The following is a 25,497-nucleotide window of genomic DNA, read 5'->3' as shown; positions in this document are numbered from 1 at the left end:
AATTCTTGAGCTCAAGTGACCCTCCTGCCTTGGCCTCCCAAAATGCTGGTACTACAGGCGTGAGCCACCGCACCCAGCCTTATATCTGTGTGTCCGTGTTTTCTTTTCTTTTTCTTTTTTTTTTGAGACAGAGTCTCACTCTGTCACCCAGGCTGGAGTGAAGTGGCGTGATCTTGGCTCACTGCAACCTCCGCCTCCCAGGTTCAAGCGATTCTCATGCCTCAGCCTCCCGAGTAGCTGGAATTACAGGTGTGCACCACCACGCCTGGCTAATTCTTGTATTTTTAGTAGAGACTTGGTTTCTCCATGTTGGCCAGGCTGGTCTTGAACTCCTGACCTCAGGTGATCCGCCCGCCTTGGCCTCCCAAAGTGCTAGGATTACAGGCATGAGCCACTGCACTCAGCCAATATCTGTCTTTACCCAACATCTTAGCCCTCCCACGAGTGCTCTCATTCAATAAATACTTGCTGAATGAAGAAGTAAACCAAAACCCCAGGTGTCTCTCTGAATCTGAGAGCATTATGAGGGCAAGGACCACAACTTATTCATGGCGACCCCAGTGCCAGCAGAGTAGGAAGTACTAAGTAGGCTGGGTGCAGTGGCTCACCACTGTAATCCCAGCACTTCGGGAGGCTGAGGTGGGAGGATGGGTTGAGCCCAGGAGTTCATAGACCATCCTGGGCAACAGAGCCCAGACCCCAACTCTATCAAAAAAAAAAACCCCAAAAAACAAAACAAAAAAAATCTTTGAAGAAAGTACTAAATAAACATTTGTTGAATGCATAAATGAATCTATTAGAAGTGAATACAGCCAGGCGCGGTGGCTCATGCCTGTAATCCCAACACTTTGGAAGGCTGACGCGGGCAGATCGCCTGAGGTTGGGAGTTCAAGACCAGCCTGACTAACATGGAGAAACCCCGCCTCTACCAAAAATACAAAATTAGCTGGGCGTGGTGGCGCATGCCTGTAATCCCAGCTACTCGGGATTCTGAGGCAGGAGAATCGCTTGAACCTGGGAGGCGGAGGTTGCAGTGAGCGGAGATGGCGCCATTGCACACCAGCCTGGGCAACAAGAGCGAAACTCTGTCTCAAAAACAAACAAACAAACACAGCTAGAATGGTTTTTGCATCCATAGAGGACTGTGAGTGAATAGTTTGTAAAAAAAAAAAAAAAAAAAAAAGTGAATATATGCCTCCTAGGGCAGAGGGAAGAGCTTCTTGGTGCCAATGGTTGTGACAGAACTTTCTGCCCAGGCTGTGGCCGAAGCTAATCTCAGCAGCAACTCAGAGAGACCCAGGAGACTGGTTAAAGGGGCAGGGGAAAGAAATAATAGTCCCAAAAGGGACAAGCAGAAGCTCTGATGTCAATGGGAAGAACACCTGGAGCTGAGAAGAGGCTCTGGATATTAATGAACAGCTTAATGCACTTTTTTTTTTTTTTTTGAGACAGGGTGTCACTCTGTCGCCCAGGCTGGAGTGCGGTGGCACAATCATAGCTCACTGCAGCGTCAAACTCCTGGGCTCAAGCAATCCCTCCACTTTGGCCTCCTAAAGTGTTGGGATTACAGGTGTGAGTCACAACGCCGGGCCCTTTAATGCACTTTTAATTAATAGGTTGCATATATTTATCATAAATTGCTAATGATAATAATTAACACTTATTAAGTAATTGTGTGTGTTAGGACTTAATTTCATCTTTACAATAATCTTATATGAGGTAGAAAATCTTACTGTGTACACTTTATAAATATGGATAAAAGATTTAAAGAGGTAAAGAATATATGGCGAAACCCTATCTCTACTAAAAATACAAAAATTAGCCGGGCGTGGTGGCATGAGCCTGTTATCCCAGCTACTTGGGAAGCTGAGGCAGAGAATTGCTTGAACCCGGGAGGTGGAGGTTGTAGTGAGCTGAGATCGTGCCACTGCACTGCAGCCTGGATGACAGAGCTAGACTCTGCCTCAAAAAAATAAAATAAAAAATAAAATAAGAAATGTGCCCAGTGGGACACGGTGACTTATGCCTATAATCCCAGCACTTTGGGAGGCTGAGGCAGGAGGATTGCTTGAACTCGGGATTTCAAGACCAGCCTGGGCAACATGGCAAAACCCTGTCTCTACCAAAAATACAAAAATTAGCTGGGCATGGTAGCATGTGCCTGTAGTCCCAGCTACTCGGGAGGCTGAGGTGGGAGGATCACTGGAGCCCGGGAAGTGGAGGCTGCAGTAAGCCACTATCATGCCACTGCTCTCCAGCCTGAGCGACACAGCGAGACCCTGTCTCAAAAAAAAAAAAGAAAAGATTGAATGAATAACTTCGCCATCGTGTAACCACTGCTTCTGAGCTGACCCCTTGGGACTATCCGGTGACCTCTGTTCCCTTCACATGGGGAGCAGATGCAGCTGGAACCCAGGTGTTCTGCCATCAATCTCCCTCATGGGACCCCAGCACCCCGGGGGGCTTACCTCATAGTAGTTATTGTTGTAGAAGCAATTGCAGGAAGAGGCCTGGATGCAGTGGTTGTCACTAAACAAAAAGCCAGGGTTGCAGACACAGCCCCCCCGACAGAGGGGCCCACAGCTAGGCCTGGGGCTCTTGCACGAAGCAGGACAAGCACAGGATTCGTAGCGGGCATTTGGGGGGCAGCGCTCTAAGGGGAAAACAGCCTCTGTCACGCTTTCATTCCACGGCTTTCTCAGGGAGTCTCCCTGTCTCTCCTCTACCCCCAAACTCAAGTTCTTCTCTAGGAAACAGGACCATATTATTTAGCCATAAAAAGGCCTGAAGGCTGGGTGCAGTGGCTCACACCTGTAATCCCAGCACTCTGGGAAGCTGAGACAGGAGGACTGTGTGAGGCCAAGAGTTTGAGACCAGCCTGTGCAACGTAGTGAGACCCCATCCCTACAAAACAAATTTAAAAATAAAACAATTTTAGGTCAGGCACGGTGGCTCACGCCTGTAATCCCAGCACTTTGGTAAGCCGAGGCAGACAGATCACTTGATGCCAGGAGTTCAGGAACAGCCTGGCCAACAGGGCAAAACCCTAGAGCTGGGCACAGTGGCTCACCCCTGTAATCCCAAGACTTTGGGAGGCCGAGACTGAGGTGTAATCACAGGATTACACCCCTGTAATCCCAAGACTTTGGGAGGTCAAGGCCAGCCTGGCCAACATGGTGAAACCCCGTTTCTACTAAAAATACAAAAATTAGCCGGTCGTGGTGGTGCAGGCCTGTGGCCCCAGCTACTCAGGAGGCTGAGGCAGGATAGTTGCTTGAGCCCCAGAGGCAGAGGTTGCAGTGAGCCGAGATCGCACCACTGCACTCCAGCCTGGGCGACAGAGCGAGACCCTGTCTCAAAAATATAAAAAACAAGAAATACTTCATTTATTTATTTATTTATTTTTATTTTTATTTTTTATTTTTTGAGACGGAGTCTCACTCTGTCATCCTGGCTGGAGTGCAGTGGCGCGATCCCGGCTCACTGCAAGCTCCACCTCCCGGGTTCACGCCATTCTCCTGCCTCAGCCTCCGGAGTAGCTGGGACTACAGGTGCCCACCACCATGCTCAGCTAATTTTTTTGTATTTTCGGTAGAGACGGGGTTTCACTGTGTTAGCCAGGATGGTCTCGATCTCCTGACCTCGTGATCCGCCCGCCTCAGCCTCCCAAAGTGCTGGGATTACACACGTGAGCCACCACGCCCGGCCAGAAATACGTTTTTTAAAGGAATGAAGTCCTGATGCATGCTGCAGTATGGATGGCCCGGAAAACATTACACTCAGTGTAAGAAGCCAAACACAAAGGCTCACATATTGCATGATTCCATTTGTTATGAACTGTCCAGAACTGGCAAATCCATGGATATAGGAAAGAAATTTGTGGTTGCCAGGGGCTGGGGGAAGGCGGAGTGAGGAGTGGCTGCTAACAGGTACAGGATTTCTTTTTGGAGTGATGAAAATGTTTGGATTAGAAAGTGATGATGGTTGCACAATCTTTGGAATATACTAAAAACCACAGAATTGCTTTTGCTTTTTTTTTTTTTTTTTTTTTTAAGACAGTGTCTTGCTCTGTTGCCCAGGCTGAAGTGCAGTGACACAATCATGGCTCACTACAGCCTCAACCTCCTAGGCTCAAGCAATCCTCCCACCTCAGCCTCCCGAGTAGCTGGGACTACAGGCGTGCACCACTACACCCAGCTAATTTATTTATTTTTTTAAATTTTAAAGTGGAGACAGGGTCTCACTATGTTGCCTAGGCTGGTCTCAAACTCCTGAGCTCAAGCAACCCTCCCGCCTTGGCCCCCCAAAGTGCTGGGATTACAGGTGTGAGCTACCATGTCCGGCCTAGAATTGTACACTTTAAAAGGGTGAATTTTATGAAATATGGATTATATCTCAATAACAAACCAGGAGAAGGAAGCCTCGTGGTTGAGTCCTGACACCCCCACCCACTCCAGCCCTGCCATCCCTCTTGCTCTGGGCAGTCCTCCCCATTTCCTCTGAAGTCGCCATGGACTACTTCAGCTCTCCTCTGAGAGTACTAGAAGCATCTAGAAGCAACTAGAAGCATCTAGAAGCAACTAGAAGCCTTCTACCAGAAGCATCCCTTTCCCTGACTCTCTCCTAGTCATTGTCTCTGACTTTCAGCCTTGTCCCACGTTCCATCTACCTCATACCTGTACTGGATCTGGAGGTTGTGGTAGTGCCCAGGATCACACTGGTCATAGGGGCACTTGGAGCATGTGGAGACATCACCAAGGCTGCCAGCCCAGTGGCTGTGGGGCTGGGATGGGGTGGCCTCAGGGCTGTGAGCTTCTCTGTGGGAATGGTGGGTTTTTCTGTGGGGATAGCGGGCTTTTCTGTGGGGATGGTGAGTTTTTCTGTGGGGATGGTGGGTTTTTCTGAGGGGATGGTGGGTTTTTCCGTGGGGATGGTGGGTTTTTCTGAGGGGATGGTGGGTTTTTCCGTGGGGATGGTGGGTTTTTCCATGGGGATGGTGGGTTTTTCCGTGAAGATGGTGGGTTTTTCTGTGGGGATGGTGAGTTTTTCTGTGGAGATGGTAGTCTCTTCAATGGGGATGGTGGGTTTTTCCGTGGGGATGGTGGGTTTTTCCGTGGAGATGCTGGGTTTTTCTGGGGAGATGGTGGGTTTTTCTGTGGGGATGGTGAGTTTTTCTGGGGAGATGGTGGGTTTTTCTGTGGAGATGGTGGGTTTTTCCATGGGGATGGTGGGTTTTTCTGTGGGGATGGTGAGTTTTTCTGTGGAGATGGTGGGTTTTTCCATGGGGATGGTGAGTTTTTCTGTGGAGATGGTAGTCTCTTCAACAGAGGTGGTGGTTTCTTCAGTGGAGAGAGTGGGTTTTTCCATGGGGACGCCGGGTTTTTCTGTGGGGATGGCAGGCTCTTCTGTGGAGATGGTGGTCTCCTCAGTGGGGGTGGTGGGCTCTTCTGTGGAGATGGTGGGTTTTTCTGTGGGGGTGATGGGTTTTTCTGGGGAGATGGTGGGTTTTTCTGTGGGGATGGTGGGTTTTTCTGTGGGGATGGTGGGTTTTTCTGGGGAGATGGTGGGTTTTTCTGTGGGGGTGGTGGGTTTTTCTGGGGAGATGGTGGGTTTTTCTGTGGGGGTGGTGGGTTTTTCTGGGGAGATGGTGGGTTTTTCTGTGGGGATGGTGGGTTTTTCTGTGGGGGTGGTGGGTTTTTCTGGGGAGACGGTGGGTTTTTCTGTGGGGATGGTGGGTTTTTCTGTGGGGATGGTGGGTTTTTCTGGGGAGATGGTGGGTTTTTCTGTGGGGATGATAGTCTCTTCCATGGAGATGGTGGGTTTTTCCATGGGTATGGTGGGTTTTTCCGTGGGGATGCTGGGTTTTTCTGTGGGGATGGCAGGCTCTTCCATGTAGATGGTGGTCTCCTCAGTGGGGGTGGTGGGCTCTTCTCTGGGGACGGTGGGTTTTTCTGTGGAAATGGTGGGTTTTTCTGAGGGAATGGTGGGTTTTTCTGAGGGAATGGTGGGTTTTTCTGTGAGGATGGTGGGTTTTTCTGAGGGAATGGTGGGTTTTTCTGAGGGAATGTTGGGTTTTTCTGAAGGAATGACGGGTTTTTCTGTGGGGATGGTGGGTTTTTCTGTGGGAATGGTGGGCTTTTCTTTGGGGACTGTGGGCTTTTCTGTGGCGACACTGGGTTTTTCTATGGAAACCGTAAGTCTCTTTGTGGAGATTGTAGGGTTTTCTGTGAGGCCAGTGGTTTCAGAAGGGCCAGTGGAAAAAACTGGAGATACGGGAGGAAGCTCTGGTAGCACTTTTACTGCAAAGAAAAAAAAGAATCCCTGGAGTTTAGTCAAAACCATACCACCACCCTCTTCACTGCCATCTAATTGGAGTGGGCTCCCATGGGTGACTTATTCACACCTCTCTTTCTACTCCCAAACCCCAACCTTCATCCACTCAACAAACACTAATATATGTCAGATATTGTGCCAGAAATGAATAGGATATGGGTCTGGCCTTCAAGACTGCAGAGGAAGGAGTTCTGGATCCAGCCCCCAAAATCCACGGTATCCAAGCCACATTCACCCAGGCAAACATCTTGAAGTGCAGAGGAAGGAGAGGTGCGTTGAAGATGGAAAACAAAGCCAGCTGGGTGAGAATCCGGGCCCCAGGGAAGACTCGCATTTTAAGCAGTTCATAGAGAGAACTCCAGGGAATGGTGACCTCAGGGCACCACCCCCTTCCTGGAGCCTCGGCTTTGGTCTTACCTGGACAAGTCCCAGGATTGATCAAGATGAAACCCATAGCAACCACAAAGGCTGTGTTTCTGCCCTGGATGGCCTTGAAAATCAGCTGAAGGCGACAAGAGAGAGAGACGGAGAGAAACAAAAATGAATCTCCAGCAACTCTGTGATTCTGCTGGGCATAGAATCTGTTCTCTGCCAAAATGTCACCTTGTTCCAGCCTCAACAGTCCAGCCCCATCCCGGCCCCTTTCTCACTTTCTGTAACATGAAGTTCCCCTTTTCTCAGCTCTCTTTCCAGCTTTCCACCTCTTCAGCACTGGTGGTGCCCCCAGATCCCAGGCATTGGCCCTCTCACCTCACACAGACAGGACCCCCGCCTCCATCTCTCACCTGCATGGGCTGTTGGTGTCCTGAGGGGATGGTGATGGAGGTGTTCTGCCAGTAAGGGCGCTGAGACCCCACGCGTTTCCAGAGAGGAATCGGGGGGCTCCCCGCGGGACTTCCCAGGAGGAGTTCGAGCATAGTACCCTCCCCAAGGCCATACATGTGGTATGCGAACTCCACGCAGATGTCACCCGGGGCGCAGAAGGGCCGGCTCACCAGTCTGACTGACTGCCCTGCCTGGGAGAACTTGTCAGCCTCAAGGTAGATATAGTGACTCCCTGGGCAAAGGAAGGGAACAGGCAAGATAAGAAGCCTGCACAGGACATGCCAACTGCTGCTTTAGCAAAGCTTTGTTTTCCGAACGGGAATCTGAGCAAACACTCAAATTCCCCAGGTCGTAGCATTATTTTTTCTGCTCATTTTAGACATCTAACTAAAGAAGGTGGGGTCACAAAGAAAGGGAAAAGCGGCCAGGAACGGTGGCTCATGCCTGTAATCCCAGCACTTTGGGAGGCCGAGGCCGGCAGATCACGAGGTCAAGAGATCAAGACCATCCTGGCCAACATGGTGAAACCCTGTCTCTACTAAAAATACAAAAATTAGCTGGGCATGGTGGCACGTGCCTGTAATCCCAGCTACTCAGGAGTCTGAGGCAGGAGAATCGCTTGAACTCTGGAGGTGGAGGTTGCAGTGAGCCGAGATCACGCCACTGCACTCCAGCCTGGCAACAGAGTAAGACTCCATCTCAAAAAAAGAAAAAAAAAAAAAAAGGAAAAGCAAACCAGCAACCTAGATTATATTCATCAATGTCGTGTGTGTGTGTGTGTGTGTGTGTGTGTGTGTGTGTGTGTGTGTGTGTATTGTTTTTTTGAGATGGAGTCTCACTCTGTTGCCCAGGCTGGAGTGCAGTGACACGATCTCAGCTCACTACAACCTCTACCTCCCAGGTTCAAGTGATTCTCCTGCCTCAGCCTCCCAAGTAGCTGGGATTACAAGTGTGTACCACCATGTCTGGCTAATTTTTGTGTTTTTAGTAGAGGCGGGGTTTCACCATGTTGGCCAGGCTAGTCTTGAACTCCTGGCCTCAAGTGATCCATCCGTCTCAGCCTCCCAAAGCACTAGGATTACAGGTGTGAGCCACTGCGCCCCACCTTCATTATTGTCTTTTAAAAAAATTATTTCTTTATATATATATGTGTATATATATATATATGTGTGTATATATATGTGTATATATATGTGTGTATATATATGTGTGTATATATATGTGTGTATATATGTGTATATATATGTGTGTATATATATATGTGTATATATATGTGTGTATATATGTGTGTATATATATATGTGTGTGTATATATATATATATATATATTTTTTTTTTTTTTTTTTCTGAGATGGAGTCTCACTCTGTCGCCCAGGCTGGAGTACAGTGGCGTGATCTAGGCTCACTGCAAGCTCCGCCTCCCGGGTTCACGCCATTCTCCTGCCTCAGCCTCCCAAGAGCTGGGACTACAGGCGCCCACCACCACGCCTGGCTAATTTTTTGTATTTTTAGTAGAGACGGGGTTTCACCATGTTAGCCAGGATGGTCTCAATCTCCTGATCTTGCGATCCACCCTCCTCGGCCTCCCAAAGCCCTGGGATTACAGACGTGAGCCACCACGCCTGGCTTCTTTTTATATATTTTTAAGACAGAATCTCACTCTGTTGCCCCGGTTGGAGTACAGTGGTGCGATCTCAGCTCACTGCAGTCTCCACCTCCTGGAGTCAGGCAGTTCTCCTGCCTCAGCCTCCTGAGTAGCTGGGACTACAGGTGCACACCACCACTCCCAGCTAATTTTTACATTTTTTTTAGTAGAGTCAGGGTTTCACTATGTTGCCCAGCTGGTCTCGAACTCCTGACCTCAAGTGATCCACCTGCCTTGGCCTCCCAAAGTGCTGGAATTAAAGGCGTGAGCCACCATACCTGGCCTATTTTTTTATTTTTATTTTTTAGAGACAAGGTCTCACTCTGTTGCCCAGGCTGGAGTGCACTGGTTCAATCACAGCTCACTGCAGCCTTGACTTCTGAGTTCAAGCTATCCTCCCACATCAGCCTCACAAGTAGATGGGACCACAAGCACACACCACCACATCTAGCTAATTAAAAAAAAAAAATTTTTTTTTCTAGAGATGGGGTTCTCACTATGTTGCCCAGGCTGAGCTCAAACTCCTGGGCTCAAGCAATCCTCCCGCCTCAGCCTCCCAAAGTGCTGGAATTGCAGGCATGAGCCACTCATAAACGTCTAGACTGAAAATGAGGTGGTGGGTTTTGAAGCCTTGGGCTCCATGAAGTGAGATGCCTGGGTTTTCTCAGGATTTCAGTGACACCCCCCCCCGCCGCCCTGAGAATCTTTAAGTTACTCTGCTATCTCTACAGTTCCGGTACCATGGCAACTTCCAAATAAACACCTGTGGACTGATCTTCCCACCGCCTGAAACAACTTCTCCCATCAGTCACAGCAGCCAGCCTGCTACCTGGGAGCAGACTGAGTGATTTCTTAGTGCAAGCGCTCCTCAATCTCCTCACCTGCATTAGGGAAACCTCCCACAGGGCCCATGCCATGGACGGGTCCATTTTTATGTCCGAGGGCCCAGTGTCCACCATCCCCGGAAGTCTGGACCCAGTCACAGAAGGGATGGGCGTTGTCTTCAAAGTCACACTGAGGAAAACCCTCTGGGGGATCAAAATAGGATATTTGAGCAAGTTGAGTGATGCTCTCCAGCCCTCCCCCAGCCCACCCCGGATTCTGAGAGATCCGGGCCTCTTAGGGCCTGCTCTCACCCCCACAAGGAGCAATGCTGGTTGCATCAACTGCCACAGCTGGCTCTGGGGTCTTTCCAAAAACGCCTACCACGGCGAACTGGAGAGAAAGGGAGATGGGCCGGGAGTGAGCACACAGCCCACACCCCCAAGCCCCTGATCTGACTCGACTCCATTCCAGGACCCAGAATCCCTACTCCCTGTGCCCTGACCCTCAATTCAGTTCTTTCTTTTTTTTTTTTTTCCAGACAGTCTTGCTCTATTGCCCAGGCTGTAGTACAGTGGTGCGATCATAGCTCACTGCAGCCTTGACCTCCAGGGCTCAAGTGATCCTCCCACCTCAGCCTAGTAGCTGGGACTACAGGCACACATCACTGTGCCCGCCTAACTTTTGTATTTTTTTGCAGAGATGGGGTCTTGCTATGTTGCCCAGGCTGGTCTTGAACTCCTGTCCTGAAGCGATCCTCCCTCCTCAGCCTCCCAAAGTATTGGGAATACAGGCATGAGCCACAGCACCAGGCCCCTCAATTTATTTCAACATTGGGTGTGCCTACCATGTGCAAGGACCTGACCCCTTGCTTCTCTGTACCTGTATCCGTCCCATGGCTGTGTAATTGACAGAAACAGCCTGCCAGTTGGGCCCAGGTTGTCCTGAGAAGAGAGTGTGTTTCCGGATACTCCCTGCAATGAAAGGAATTGGAAGGAGAAGTGAGCTTAAGGGGACTGGGAAACGACTTTGAACTATACCCAGGAGGATGAGGAGGAGAGGGTATAGTTGGGGACTATTACCAAAAAATGAAAGCACAATCTTCTTTTTTATTTTATTTATTTATTATTTTTTTGAGATGGAGTCTTGCTCTGTTGCCCAGGCCGGAGTGCAGTGGCACTATCTTGGCTCACTGCAACTTCTGTCTCCCAGGTTCAAGCGATTCTCCTGCCTCAGCCTCTTGAGTAGCTGAGATTACAGGCGTGTGCCACCACACCTGGCTAATTTTTGTATTTTTAGTAGAGACAAGGTTTCTCTATGTTGGTCAGGCTGGTCTCGAACTCCTGACCTCAGGTGATCCACCAGCCTCAGCCTCCCAAAGTGCTAGGATTACAAGCATAAGCCACTGTGCCAGGCCAGCACAACCTTCTTTTTTATTTGAGATGGAGTCTCCCTCTGTTACCAGGCTGGAGTGCAGTGGTGCGATCTCAGCTCACTGCAACCTCCACCTCCTGGGTTCAAGCGATTCTCCTGCCTCAGCCTCCCGTGTAGCTGGGACTACAGGCAGCTAATTTTTGTATTTTTAGTATGGACGGGGTTTCACCATGTTGGCCAGGATGGTCTCGATCTCCTGACCTCGTAATCCACCCTCCTGGGCCTCCCAAAGTGCCCTCCCAGCCATGATTTCCACTTCATGGAATAGTCTCGCACATATTCCAGACCTCCCTAGACCCTGAGGGATGCCCCATGTTTCCCCATCAAGCCAACCCTAGGAGATGCGCCCAGGTCAGTGTAAATCCCATTAATTCTCCGCTCTAACCCAAGACTGAAGCGTAAATGTGGAGGGCTGCACCAGGAGACTGGCCCCGGAGGATGTAGTGGAAGGAAAAGCTCAGACAGCCGGAGGACGGGCTCACGGGGCTCAGGAGGACGGCTTTCTGCCCAGGTCTTGCATTCTTGGGGTCCAGGAGCATGTAGCGGCCACCTGTGAAGCAAAAGGCCAGGGAACTGGGGTGGATGGAATTGAGGGAAGATGGCAGCAGAGATAGGGCCCTGAGGAGGCTGGGGACTTGTCTCTGGGGAGCCCCAACAGCAGCCTAGAATCAGGCAGCGCCGAGGTGGTCCTATCCCAACTGACAGAGGTCTTCAACTTTTCCCAGAAATGCTTGGGCTGGGTAAGGACCCGGTGCTGCCATGGGAAGCGCCAGACACCTTCTCCAAAGCAGCAACTAGAACTTTGTCCTTTGGGTGCTAACTCTTTGTTGTTGTTGTTTTGTTTTTGTTTTTGTTTTTGTTTTTGAGACAGTCTCACTCTGTCGCCCAGGCTGGAGTGCAGTGGGGCAATCATGGCTCTCATGGTTCACTGCAGACTCAACCTCCCCAGGCTCAGGTGATCCTCCCGCCTCAGCCTCCTTAAGTAGCTGGGACTACAGGTGTGCGCCACCACGCCCTGCTAATTTTTACATTTATTTTGAAAAGATAGGGTTTCACCACATTGCCCAGGCTGGTCTTGAACTCCTAGGTTCAAATGATCCACCCACCTTGGCTTCCCAAAGTGCTGGGATTACGGACATGAGCCACCACGTCTGGCCTGGGTGCTAACTCTTAAGGTCCACTAGAGTCATAGCCTGTTCCTTTTCTTTTTTCCTTTTTCTTTTTTGAGACAGGGTATGGCTCTGTTGCCCAGGCTAAAGTGCAGTGGCACAGGTCTCAAACTCCTAGGCTCAAGCAATCCTTTTGCCACAGCCTCCCGAGTAGCTGGGACTCCAGGTGTGGACCACTATGCCCAGCTAATTTTTTTTTTTTAAGAGATGGGGGTCTCACGATGTTGCCCAGGCTGGTCTTGAACTCCTGGCCTCAAGCAATCCTCCCGCCTTGGCCTCCCAAAGTGCTGGGATTACAGGCTTGAGCCACTACACCCGATTGCCTCTTCTTTTTCTTTACCCGCTGGACATAACCTATTCACACAAACTGGTGAGAGATACAGCAGCTCTGACACAGACGAGCAAGCGGCAAACCCCCTCTCACCCAACACCACCTCGGCCCCCAGCTCAGACAGCCAATCAGCGTGGACCTCGCTAGGTGACGCAACTGGTAGCGAAGAAGAAAATGCAAGCGCCTGCCAACTCGTGGGGAGCGCGCTCGCGTGCGTGCTCGCGCCCGAGTCCAAGGGAGTCTTGCCTGGCGCGCGCTCACTCCTGCGGAAAGTGGGATCCTGAGCGGCGGCGAAGAGGCTGGAATGGCGGGAATGGGCGGGAGGAAAGAGAAGAAAGGAAACAACCGGGAAGGAAGAGGGAAGGGAAAGGAAAGGAAGTGGGAAAATGGTGAAAGAGAAATCAAGGAGACGGGCTGGCGCAGTGGCTCACGCCTGTAATCCCAGCACTTTGGGAGGCCGAGGCGGGCGGATCACCTGAGGTAGGGGTTCTAGACCAGCTTGGCCAACATGGCGAAATCCCGTCTGTACTAAAAGTACAAAAATTAGCCGGGCGTTGTGGCGGGCATCTGTAATCCCAGCTACTCGGGAGGCTGAGGCAGAAGAATCGCTTAAACCCGGGAGGCGGAGGTTGCAGTGAGCTGAGATCGCATCACCGCACTCCAGCCTGGACGAGACTGTCTCAAAAACAAACAAACAAACAAACAAAAAAAACAAGGAGACCTATGAGAAACAGAAGAGGAGAAATGGGAGAAAAAGAAGTGAAAGGTGAAGAAAATATAAGGAAGCGAGCAAAATGGAAAAGGAAAGGGAGAGAAAGGAAAAATAAAAAGCCAACCAGCATTTACTGAAGCTGCTGGGCGCGGTACACGGTGCTAAATGCTGAGGGGTTGCAGAGAGGGCTGGTCGGCTTTCAGTGAAGGTGGGGCCAGGCCTTATTTATTCATTTATTTATTTATTTATTTATTTATTTATTTATTTTATTGGACGGAGTCTCACTCTGTTGCCCAGGCTGGAGTGCAGTGGCGCTATCTCGGCTCACCGCAACCTCCACCTCCCGGGTTCAAGCAATTCTCCTGCCTCAGCCTCCCGAGTGCTGGGATTACAGGCTCACACCACCAAGCCCAGCTAATTTTTTGCATTTTTAGTAGAGACGGGTTTCGCTATGTTGGCCAGGCTGGTCTCGGACTCCTGACCTCAGGTGATTCACCTGCCTCCACCTCCCAAAGTGCTGGGATTACAGGCATGAGCCACCACGCCTGGCCAGGGCCCTTCTAGAAGACGAAGTTTAGGCAGCAGGAAAGATAGAGAGAGGAGTGCAGGAATCCGAGTGGACACTGATGGAGTGGAGAGAGGAAAAGATGGGGAAGAACAGAAAAGAAAATACGACAGAGGCAGGAGGATCACTTGAGGCCAGGAGTCTGAGACCAGCCTGGGCAACATAGCAAGACCCCATCTTTACAAATAAAGAAAATAAAATAAAATGTGGAAATGGTAAGGTGGAAGGGAGGAAATGGATTGAGAAAGGATAAGTATTAAGGGAAAAGAAGAACAAAGAGATATAGGCCCGGTGTGGCAGCTCACACCTGTACTTCAAGCACTTTGGGAGGCCAAAGCAGGAGGATGGCTTGAGGCCCAGAGTTTGAGACCAGCCTGGGCAATGTAGCAAGACCCCATCTCTATTTTTATTTATTTATTTTGAGACACAATCTCACTCTGTCACCCAGGCTGGAGTGCAGTGGTGCAATCACAGCTCACTGCCACTTCCACCTCCTAGGCTCAATCGATCCTCCCATGTCAGCCTCCCGAGCATCTGGGACTACAGGTACGTGCCACCACACTGGGCTAATTTTTGTATTTTTTGTAGAGACAAGATCTCATTATATGTCCAGGCTGATCTTGAACTCCTGGCCTCAAGTGATCTGCCCACCTCGGCCTCCCAAAGTGCTGGGATTACAGGCATGAGCTACTGCACCTGGCCTGGTTTTTAAAAACATTTTTTTAAATTCAAAAATAAGAATTATAAACTCAGGAAATTAAGAAGCAGAACCCTCTATGCTTGACCTACAGTGCTTGGCTCAGTGAGGGGTTGAAATATGGGCTGTGTGAGAAGATTGAGAGAGAAAGTGAATGTTGTGCGAGAGAGAAAAGGAAGAAGTCAACAGTAGAAAGAGAAAGAAGCTCAGCTGAGAGCACAGGGAGGTGGTGGAAAGAAGCTAGGGATAGACTTGGGTGCATAGAAAGAAAGAATATCAGCCGGGCGTGGTGGCTTACGCTTGTAATCCCAGCATTTTGGGAGGCCAAGTGGGTGGATCACGAGGTCAGAAGATCGAGACCACCCTGACCAACATGGTGAAACCCCATCTCTACTAAAAATACAAAAAATTAACTGGGCATGGTGATGCACGCCTGTAATCCCAGCTACTCGGGAGGCTGAGCAGGAGAATCGCTTGAACCCAGAAGGCAGAGGTTGCAGTGAGCCGAGATCGTGCCATTGCACTCCAGCCTGGCAACAGAGCAAGATTCCGTCTCAAAAATAAAAAAAAGAAAGAATATCGCCTGGATTTTTGCAAAAGCCTCCTAAACAGCCTCTCTGCATCGACCCTTGCCTGTTCTCCTCAGTGGATTCTCAACACAAAAAAATCCTTAAAAAATAAGTCAGATAAAGTCACTGCTCAAAATCCTGCGAAGGCTCCCCATTCACATAGAATAGAAAAGCCACAGTCCTGACAATGGCCTTCAAGGCTCTATGTGATCTGCCTCTCCTGTGGATCTCAGGTCACCCTCTTCATGCCGGCCACATGGCTCTTCGCTGTGCCTTGATCCCCTCCTTCCCCGACAGCCTCACTGCTACCTTAGGACCTTTGCACAGCTGGCCCCTCAGCCTGGAATGTCCTCTGCTACTACCTCACCTTTTTCAAGTTCGTGCTCAAATGTGTCCTGAATGTGACCTACTCTGACCAGCCTATTTAAAATTGATAACTCGCCCAGGCACAGCGGCTCAAGGCCTATAATCCCAGCACTTTGGGAGGCCGAGGTGGCCGGATCACCTGAGGTCAGCAGTTCAAGACCAGCCTGGCCAACATGGCAAAACCTTGTCTCTACTGAAAACACAAAAATTAGTTGGGCGTGGTTGTGTACACCTGTAGTCCCAGTTACTCAGGAGGCTGAGGTAGGAGAATCAATTGAACTCTGGGCGGCGGAGCTTGCAGTGAGCCGAGATCAAGCCACTGCACTCCAGCCTGGAAGACAGAGCGAGACTCTGTCTCAAAAATAAATAAATAAATAATTGATAACTCACAGCTGGGCACAGTGGCTCACGCCTGTAATCCCAGTGCTTTGGGAAGCCGAAGTGGACGGATCACTTGAGGTGATCCTCACCTGTAATCCCAGTGCTTTGGGAGGCCGAAGTGGGCGGATCACTTGAGGTGATCCTCCTGTCTCAGCTTCCCAAAGCGCTGGGATTACAGGCATGAGCCAGTGCACTTGGCTCCAAACTTGTTTGACTTTTTATTTTCCCAGTGGCATTGCTCACTTTATAACTATATTTACTTTGTGTCGGTAACTGTCCCCCGCTACCCCACCCTACTCTTCCTTGTCTGTTTTCTACACCGGTGTATCTCAAGTGCCTAGGACAGCACCTGGCATATTGTAGGTGCTCAGTATTTCTTGAATGAATGAAGAATGAAAGGGGCCAGAAGCAATGGCTCACGCCTGTAATCCCAGCATTTGGGAGGCTGAGGCAGGTGGACCACTTGAGGTCAGGAGTTCGAGACCAGCCTGGCCAACATGGTAAAACCCTGTCTGTACCAAAAATACAAAAATTAGCCGGGCGTGGTGGTGCACGCCTGTAGTCTCAGCTACTTGGGAGGTTGAGGCAGGAGAATTGCTTAAACCCAGGAGGCAGAGGTTGCAGTGAGCAGAGATCATGCCACTGCACTCCAGACTGGGTTACAGAACGAGACTCTGCCTCAAAAAAAAAAAAAGGAGAAGAAGAAGAATGAAAGGTGCTAGAGAAAGATGAGGAGCTGGCTGTATTGGGTCTGCCAGGTAGAGCTTGTAGGGCGGTGGTGGGGGAGGCTGGTTGGGTGCTTGAAATCAGCTTCCTGCATGAAACTTGAGCTGGTAAGAGGCTTGAAGCTGTAGGTGTTCATGACAGACCGTCCCAGGGCAATTATCTTAGGGTGCTTGGTGCCCAGAAAGTCGAAGGACAGAAGTGTGGCCGCTACTCACTACCAGGGCTAGAGAAGTCGCCATCAGGCCCCACGCCTGGCTTTCCTGACGACCCTTTCTTCTGAGTCCACTTGGCCCCGGAGGCAGTTGGGATCCAGGTCCAGTCACAGAGGTCATTTGGAATGTCAAAGCTGCATGTTTGCATCATACAGACTGAGAGGAAAGAAAGAAGGGAAGATATAATGTTTTCTTATTTTTTAGAGACAGGGTCTCTGTCACCCAGGCTAGAGTACCGTGGTGTGATCATAGCTCACTGCAGCCTCGAACTCCTGGGCTCAAGCGATCCTCCCACCTCAGCCTCTTGAGTAGCTAGGACTACAGGTGTGCGCCACCACGCCCAGCTAATTTTTAAAAAGTTTTTGGCCGGGCGTGGTGACTTACGCCTGTAATCCCAGCATTTTGGGAGGCTGAGGTGAGTGGATCACCTGAGGTCAGGAGTTCTAGAACAGCCTTGCCAACACAATGAAACCCCGGCTCTACTAAACATACAAAAATTAGCCAGGCATGGTCGTGGGCCCCTGTAATCCCAGCTATTTGGGAGACTGAGGCAGGAGAATCGTTTGAACCCAAGAGGCGGAAGTTGCAGTGAGCTGAGATCGTGCCACTGCACTCCAGCCTGGGTGACAAGAGTGAGATTCCATCTCAAATAAATAAATAAATAAATAAATAAATAAATTCTTTTGTAGAGATGGGGGTCTCCTTATGTTGCCCAGGCTGATCTCAAACTCCTGGCCTCACACCGTCGTCCCACCTTGGCCTCGGAAGTTGCTGGGATTACAGGCCTGAGCCACTGTGCCGGGCTGAGACCTCTCTTTAGGCGTGGCTGCTTCCAGAGTCAAAGCCCTACAAGCTCTACCTGGCAGACCCAATACAGCCAGCTCCTCATCAACTTTCTCGTTCTTCTTTTTTTTTTTTTTTTTTTTTTTTTGAGACAGAGTCTTGTTCCGTCGCCAAGGCTGGAGTGCAGTGGCACGATCTCGGCTCACTGCAAGCTCCACCTCCCGGGTTCGCGCCATTCTCCTGCCTCAGCCTCCTGGGTAGCTGGGACTACAAGGGCCCGCCACCACACCCGGCTAATTTTTTGTATTTTTAGTAGAGACGAGGTTTCACCGTATTAGCCAGGATGGTCTCGATCTCTTGACCTCGTGATCCACCCGCCTTGGCCTCCCAAAGTGCTGGGATTACAGGCGTGAGCCACCACGCCCACCCTGGGTCCTCTTCTTGTTGTGCAAGGGCGGAGAGAAAAGGGTCCGAGGGCAAGTGGGAGGAGGGACAGGGACTCACCGCGATTGCAGGAGCCCCGACGGATAGAGAGGGCGTCCAGGGCGATGTCCAGGTAGGCAGTGCTACCCCGTGTTCCCTCAAACATCAGCTGCAAGAGGATAAAGGGACCCCAACCCCATGAGCCCCTCAGCCAGGCCTCCTGGCTCTTAGTTTCCTTCCTGAATTCAGATGGCTTGGCCCCCACCATCCCTTTTTGCCACACTCCCACCCCCAGGCTCTCCAACACCCAGACTCCCCTCCGAGGTCCCCACAATTTGTCCCCGGCCTTACCCGGGTGGGCAGGGTGAACCCTGCGGGCACAGTGATGGTGGTGGGCATCCAGGAGGGTCTCTGGGTGTTCCAGTGTTTCCAGAGCACATTGGGGTGGCGGCCCTCTTCACCCGAGAGCAGCAGCAGCCTGAGCTGGGTGCCCCAAGACAGCCCGAACATGCGGTAGGCGAAGTGCACACAGAGGGGGCCTTGCTCCCATAGGTCAGGGCTGCGCAGGCGGGCCACTCCCCCATGGTGGAAGCTGTTCGATTCCATATGCAGATAGCTGCCCTCTGGGGGAGGCAGAGCCCAAGACACTGAGGCCCAGCCACCTCTGAGGGCTGCCCCACCCATCCCCTTCTCAGAGCCCAGGCATCCAGCTCTGGCCTCCCTTCTCTCTCCATCTAGCCACCCCTGCCTCCCAGCCGCCTTCCTGCTCATGGTCCCCCGGAAACCATAGCCCCTCACCTCCGTTGGGGTACCCCCCGGGGGCCCCAGTGGAGCCAGTGGGAGAGGGCCCACTGGCTCGAACCCAGTCTCCATCATCTGCGGACACTTGGGACCAGTCACAGAGGGGTTTGGCGTCATCCTCAAAATCACACTGGGTGAGGACATCTAGGAAGAATGGGTCACTGTGAGGTTTCAGAGAGGGCAGGGGCAGGGCCCAGAGCCACACTGGGAGATGGAAGTAGCAAGATTGCTACACTTAGAGAAAGCTGCCATGAAATCAGCCGGGTGTGGTGGCGCAAACCTGTAGTCCCAGCTACTGGGGAGGCTGAGGCAAGAGAATCGCTTGAACCCAGGAGGCAGACTTTGCAGTGAGCCAAGATCGCACCACTGCACTCCAGCCTGAGCGACAGAGAGAGGCTCCGTCTCAAAAAAAAGAAAAGAAAAAGAAAGCTGTTGCAAAGACTTGGGGTCCAGAGCAGAAATTGCTCATTTGTTTTTTGTAGAGATGGAGTCTTGCTATGTTGCCCAGGCTGCTCTCACACTCCTGGCCTCAAGCCATCCTCCCACTTTGGCCTCCCTAAGTGTTGGGATTACAGGTGTGAGCCACAGCGCCAGGCCCAGAGCAGAGATTTGAAAGAGAGAATCTTTTAGGAGAAATTCGGGGCTGGGAGAGTAGACAGAATGACAAGGTCCGGGGTCATGAACTGAGTTTGGAGGGCTGGACTTGGCCTGGCGGGACACATTTTGTAGTCCTGGCTGATGCCCGGAGGGGACTGGAGGTGGCTGCTCCTGCTAGGAACTCAGGAACTGGCGTTCTGGTGGCAGAATGTGGGTTCGGAGGAGGGAGGAGAAATCTTAGCACTCCTGGTTTCCAACTCACAGTTGTCCCTAGAGCTGCGAACGACCAGCTTCTGGTCCGGAGGCTTCTCTTTCCTTGGGGGTAGTTTGAAGAAAGCAAAAATGCAACTCTTGTCATTATCAAGAATTATAAGACTCAGTGACTGTGCGCTTTCCGAGTGGTCACGTAAGGATGATCAGTGTTTATGCAGTGAATGTGTGTGACTTGACTTTTTTTCTTTTTTTCTCTTCTTTTTTTTTTTTTTTTCTGGCACCCAGGCTAGAGTGCAGTGGTACAATCACAGCTCACTGCAGCCTCAAACCTCTGGGCTCCAGCAATCCTCCCACCTCAACTTCCCCAGTAGCTGGGACTACAGGAGCATGCCACCACACCCAGCTAATTTATTTTTATTTTTTATAGAGATGGGGTCTTTCTATATTGCGCAGGCTGGTCATGACCTCCTGGCCTCATGCAGTCCTCCCACTTTGGCCTCCCAAAGTGCTGGGATTACAGGTGGGAGCCATTGTGCTCAGCCCTCTGTTTTTTGTTGTTGTTGAAGTTCTACTTGTTCAAATTCTCCCAAACACACTGCAGGACACCAAGACATCCATCATTTCTTTTTTTTTTTTTTCTTTTGAGATGGAGTTTTGCTCTTGTTGCCCAGGCTGGAGTGCAATAGTGCAATTTCAGCTCACTGCAATCTCTGCCTCCCGGGTTCAAGTGACTCTCCTGCCTCAGCCTCCCAAGTAGCTGGGATTACAGGCATGCGCCACCATGCCTGGCTAATTTAATATTTTTAGTAGAGGCAGGGTTTCACCATGTTGGTCAGGCTGGTCTCAAACACCTGACCTCAGGTGATCCACCCGCCTCGGCCTCCCAAAGTGCTGGGATTACAAACATCAGCCACTGAGCCTGGCCTCTCTCCAGGTCTTTTGTAGTTAGCCTGCTCGCCCCCTCCAGCTCTGTCCTTCCATATTCCTTACAGCCAACCTCAACTGACCCTGGTTTATCATTACCCCCTGGGCCCAGCTTACCTGAAAGGGGCAGCCCCCACCAGCAGCAGCAGAGTCCAGACTGGAGGAACCATAAGGACCCTCAGTGGTGGCTCCCAGGGGAGAGGGGAAGGGCACAGTTGGGAGCCTGGACTCCTTTTATTCCCCCCTGGCCTCCTTAGCTTGGCATCCTTCCAAGGATGCCATGAAAAATGAACAGAGAAACACAGAAAAGCTCTGGGAAATTAAAACTATGAGAGTTGAAAGTTACCATCCAGTAGAAGCGTTGTAGATTGAAATCGAGGGAAATAAACTAGAGAGAAGAGAAAAAAAAAAGAGAAAGAAACAAAAAGAAACAGGTTTGGAGGATCAATCCAGGAAGTCTAACCTCAAACGAAAGGAGTTCAAAAAGAGAGAACAAAGGAAAAGAAATTATTTTTAAAAGAAAAACGCACAAGAAAATATCCAGAACTGAAATATACAAGTCTCTAGATTAAAAAGGTGTCCAGGGTGATGAATGCACAGAGACCCATGGAAGCACTGGATTTCAGACTATCAGGGGCGAAGAGGAGATCTGAAACACTTTCAGATAGAAAATAACAAGTCATATACCAAGGATCAGAAATCAACATGGCATCCAGCTTTTCAATAGCAACCATGGAGTCTAAGAGCCAGTGGAACATTGTCTGCAGAATTCCAACAGAGAACCATTTCAAACCTGAAATTCTATAACTGGCAACAGTGGCAACTGGAGAGTTAGGTGAAGGAAGGACTGCAAACGGCCGGACGTGGTGGCTCACACCTGTAATCCCAGCATTTGGGAGGCCAAGGCGAATGGATCACTTGAGGTCAGGAGTTCGAGACCAGCCTGACCAACATGGCAAAACCCCATCTCTACTAAAAATACAAAAAATTAGCTGGGGTGCTGGCACATGCTCATAATGCCAGCTACTCAGGAGGCTGAGGCACGAGAATCACTTGAACTTGGTAGGCGGAGGTTGTAGTGAGCTGAGATCGCGAGACTCCATGTCAAAAAAAAGAAAAGAAGGACTCCAAATGCCTATTGGCAAATCACAGAGAAAGATAAGTCACAGGAAGAGATACAAACAGGCAGCAAACATTTGAAAAGCTGTTCTGCTTCACTAGTAATAAGAGAAATGCTAATCAAAACTACGACTCTTATATTGACCAAAAAAAAAAATATTTTTTCTTTTTTTTGAGACAGGGCTTCGTTCTGTCACCCAGGCTGGAGCGCAGCGGCATGACTTGGCTCATTACAGCCTCAAACCCCCGGGGTCAGGTGATCCTCCCATCTTAGCCTCTGGAGTAGCTGGGACTACCCGCACATGCCATCAAGCCCGGCTAATTTTTTTATATTTTGCAGAAACGGGGTTTCGCCATGTCGCCCAGGCTGGTCTTAAACTCCTGGGCTCAAGCAGTCTGCCTGCCTTGGCCTTCCAAAGTGCTGGAATTACAGGCATGAGCCACTGTGCCCAGCCGACAAAAATTTGAAAGATCGGTAGTATGGAGTGTTGGACAGGATGCAGGTAGATACGAACTCAGTGATGATAAGACTGTAGGTTGGTGGCCAGGTGCAGTGGCTCATGCTGGTAATCCCAAGTGCTTTTTGGAGGTCGAGATGGTAGGACCGCTTGAGGCTAGAGACCAGCCTGGGCAAAACAGTGAGACCCTGTCTCTACAAAAAATTTAAAAATTAACCAAGCATGGCAGTATGTGCCTGTAGGTCCCAGCTGGTTGTAAGGTTGAGGCGGGAGGACTTAGGCATTCGAGGCTGCAGTGAGCTATGATCAAGCCACTGTACTCCAGCCAGAGCAACAGAGCAAGACCCTATCTCAAAACAAAACAAAAAAAGAATGTTGGTGAAAACTTTTTTTTTTTTTTTTTTTTTGAGACAGTGTCTCACTCTGTTGCCCAGGCTGGAGTGCAGTGGTGCCATCACAGCTTACTGCAGACTCAGCTTCCTAGGCTCAAGCAGTCCTCCCACCTCAGCCTCCCGGGGTGTCTGGGATTACAGGCACGAGCCACCATGCCTAGCTAATTTCTGTTTGTTTGTTTGTTTGTTTGTTTTCTTGTATTGTAGATATAGGGTCTCACTATGTTGCCCAGGCTGGTCTCAAACTCCTGGGCTCCAGTGATCCGCTTGCCTCAGCCTCCCAAAGTGCTGAGATTACAAACATGAGCCACTGTGCCCAGCTGGTGAAAACTTCTTAGAAGGCATTTGTTTTTTGGTTTGTTTGTTTGTTTTGGGGGAGAAGTCTCGCTCTGTCACCCAGGCTAGAGAGGAATGGCACAATCTCAGCTCTCTGCAAACCTCCGCCTCCCGAGTTCAAGCAATTCTCTTGCCTCAGTCTCCCAAGTAGCTGGGATTACAGGCATGTGCCACCACACTCGGCTAATTTTGTATTTTTAGTAGAGATGGGTTTTCATCATGTTGGTCAGGCTGGTCTCAAACTTCTGATCTCAGGTGATCCACCTAACTTGGCCTCCCATAGAGTTGGGATTACAGGTGTGAGCCACCGTGCCTGGCCAGAAAACTTCTTAGAAGGCATTTGACAATGCCTATTGAACTTTCAAATGTGCATATCTTTGACCTAGGAATCTTGCTACAGAAGTACATACACTTTGCACAAATTTGCAGATACCTAAAGATGTTAATTGCAACATTGTTTACAATAGGAAAAATTATCATGATAAATATTTATCAGTAGGTATGTAATTGGATCATATTAAGAGATGGCCGGAGGCCAGGCGCAGTGGCTCACGCCTGTAATCCCAGCACTTTGGGAAGCCGAGGTGGGCAGATCATTTGAGGTCAGGAGTTTGAGACCAGCCTGAGTAACATGGTGAAACCCTGTCTCTTCTAAATACAAAAAATTAGCTGGGCATGGTGGTGCATGCCTGTACTCCCAGCTACTCGGGAGGCTGAGGTAGGAGAATTGCTTGAACCTGGGAGGCAGAGGTTGCAGTGAGCCAAGATCGCGCCATTGCACTCCAGCCTGGGCAACAAGAGCAAAAATCTGTCTCAAAAAGAAAAGAAAAGAAATGGCCGGGCATGCTGGCTTGTGCCTGTAATCCCAGAACTTTGGGAGGCCAAGGCAGGAGGATTGCTTGAGCCCAGGAGTTCGAGACCAGCTTGGGCAACATAGCGAGAACCCACCCTCTACACAAAAAATACAAAAATTATCTAAGCATGGTGGTGCACACCTGTAGTTCCAGTTACTCAGAAGGCTGAGGCGGGAGGGTCGCCTGAGCCCAGGAGTTCAAGGCTGCAGTGAGCTATGATTGTACTACTGCACTCCAGCCTGGGCAACGCAAGGAGATCCTGTTTCTAAAAAGAAAGAAATAAAAGAAAAAGAAAGCCCCTTTGCAATCCCCAGGACCCCTTCTGCCCAAATGAGGCTGAAGAGCCTCGCCATGGAATGCCAACAGAGCCCAGGCAGGGATCACATCTGAGGACTGAGAGCACCCCCCTGCCTGTTTATGTCAGACCTGGGGATATCAATGGTGTCCATCCCAAGCCCTTGTCCACCCTTCCTCCATACCAGGTTAGCAGAGGAATTAACAGAGGGGCCAGGGCCAGGAAATGGCTAACCCAGGGAAGAGCAGCAGAAGACATTGATCACAGCCACTCCCTGTTGGGCAATAAGTCCCCTGGTAGCTGCTTTAGCTGACCTCCTTTTGGGACCACAGAGCTGGGGGTCACAGCTCCCAATCCGTCTGGAAGTGGGGGTGGGGAGCTCAAGGCAGGACAGGAAAGTCGGGGAGGACCCTTGGGCCCTGTATTTTAGGGAGCCAGGAACCAGCAAGGCCCCAGAGACTGGCAACCTTGACAAGACTGGCAGCTGCGGGAACAGGTGTGAGAGACCTTGGGCTGTGGAAAACCCCTGGAGAGAACTGGAGTCCAGTCCTAAATTTGCTGTGTGTCTTTGGGAACTTTTCTCACCCTCTCTGTGTCTTAGTTCCTTCCTCTGTAAGATTGGGGAGGAGGCTCAATCAGTACAGCCAAGATTTTTTTAAAGCCAGAAATCTATGATGTTGGCTGGGTGCAGTGGCTCACACCTATAATCCCAACACTTTGGGAGGCCAAGGTGGGCAGATCACCTGAGGCCAGGAGTTCAAGATCAGCCTGGCCAACGTGGTGAAACCCTGTATGTACTAAAAATACAAAATTAGCTGGGCGTGGTGGTGTGCACCTGTAGTCCCAGCTACTCAGGAGGCTGAGGCAGGAGAATCGCTTGAACCCAGGAGACGGAGGTTGCAGTGAGCCGAGATTGCACCACTGCACTCCAGCCTGGGTGACAGAGTGAGACTCTGTCTCCAAAAATAATAATAAAAGAAAGGAATTTATGTGTGGCAGTCACTTTTTTTTTTTTGAGACAGTGTCTTGCTCTATCATCCAGGTTAGAGTTCAGTGGCTCAATCATAGCTCACTACAACCTCAGCCTCCCAAGTAGTTGGAACTACAGTCTACTTTTTAGTAGCCCAGCAAATTTTTTAAAACATTTTTTATAGAAACGGGGATCTCGCTATCTTCACCAGGCTGGTCTCAAACTACCAGCCTCAAGTGATCCTCTCACCTTGGCCTCCCACAGTGCTGGTATTACAAGTGTACACCACCGCGCCCGGTCACGTAATTTTTTTTTTCTCTTGTTTTGCCCTTGTTGCCCAGGCTGGAGTGCAACATACAATCTCGGCTCACTGCAACCTCCGCCTCCCGGGTTCAAGCAATTCTCCTGCCTCAGCCTTCCAAGTAGCTGGGATTACAGGCGTGTACCACCATGCCCAGCTAATTTTTTATTTTTAGTAGAGACGGGATTTCACCATGTTGGTCAGGCTGGTCTCGAACTCCTGACCTCAGGTGATCCGCCCACCT

General features: G+C 50.2%; 1 protein-coding gene across 1 annotated transcript in view; it reads right to left on the bottom strand.

Annotated features, from left to right (window-relative positions):
- ZAN (zonadhesin) overlaps positions 1-21,256 on the bottom strand; it is a 60,258-nt gene extending 39,002 nt beyond the window's left edge. Inside the window, 14 exon segments of the mRNA XM_054560305.2 lie at positions 2,469-2,653; positions 4,677-6,299; positions 6,751-6,835; positions 7,119-7,390; positions 9,685-9,831; positions 9,940-10,018; positions 10,508-10,599; positions 11,445-11,609; positions 16,791-16,943; positions 18,075-18,162; positions 18,345-18,616; positions 18,792-18,938; positions 19,654-19,706; positions 20,646-21,256. Coding sequence (XP_054416280.1) covers positions 2,469-2,653; positions 4,677-6,299; positions 6,751-6,835; positions 7,119-7,390; positions 9,685-9,831; positions 9,940-10,018; positions 10,508-10,599; positions 11,445-11,609; positions 16,791-16,943; positions 18,075-18,162; positions 18,345-18,616; positions 18,792-18,938; positions 19,654-19,706; positions 20,646-20,698 — 3,414 coding nt within the window. The 5' untranslated portion in view covers positions 20,699-21,256.
- Positions 21,257-25,497: the final 4,241 nt, after the last annotated feature.

The sequence above is a fragment of the Pongo abelii genome, chromosome 6, assembly GCF_028885655.2.
Source record: "Pongo abelii isolate AG06213 chromosome 6, NHGRI_mPonAbe1-v2.0_pri, whole genome shotgun sequence".
NCBI classification, from domain to species: Eukaryota; Metazoa; Chordata; class Mammalia; order Primates; family Hominidae; genus Pongo; species Pongo abelii.
The sequence above is the reverse complement of the archived record's forward strand: the minus strand, read 5'-3'. Positions and strand labels throughout refer to the sequence as shown.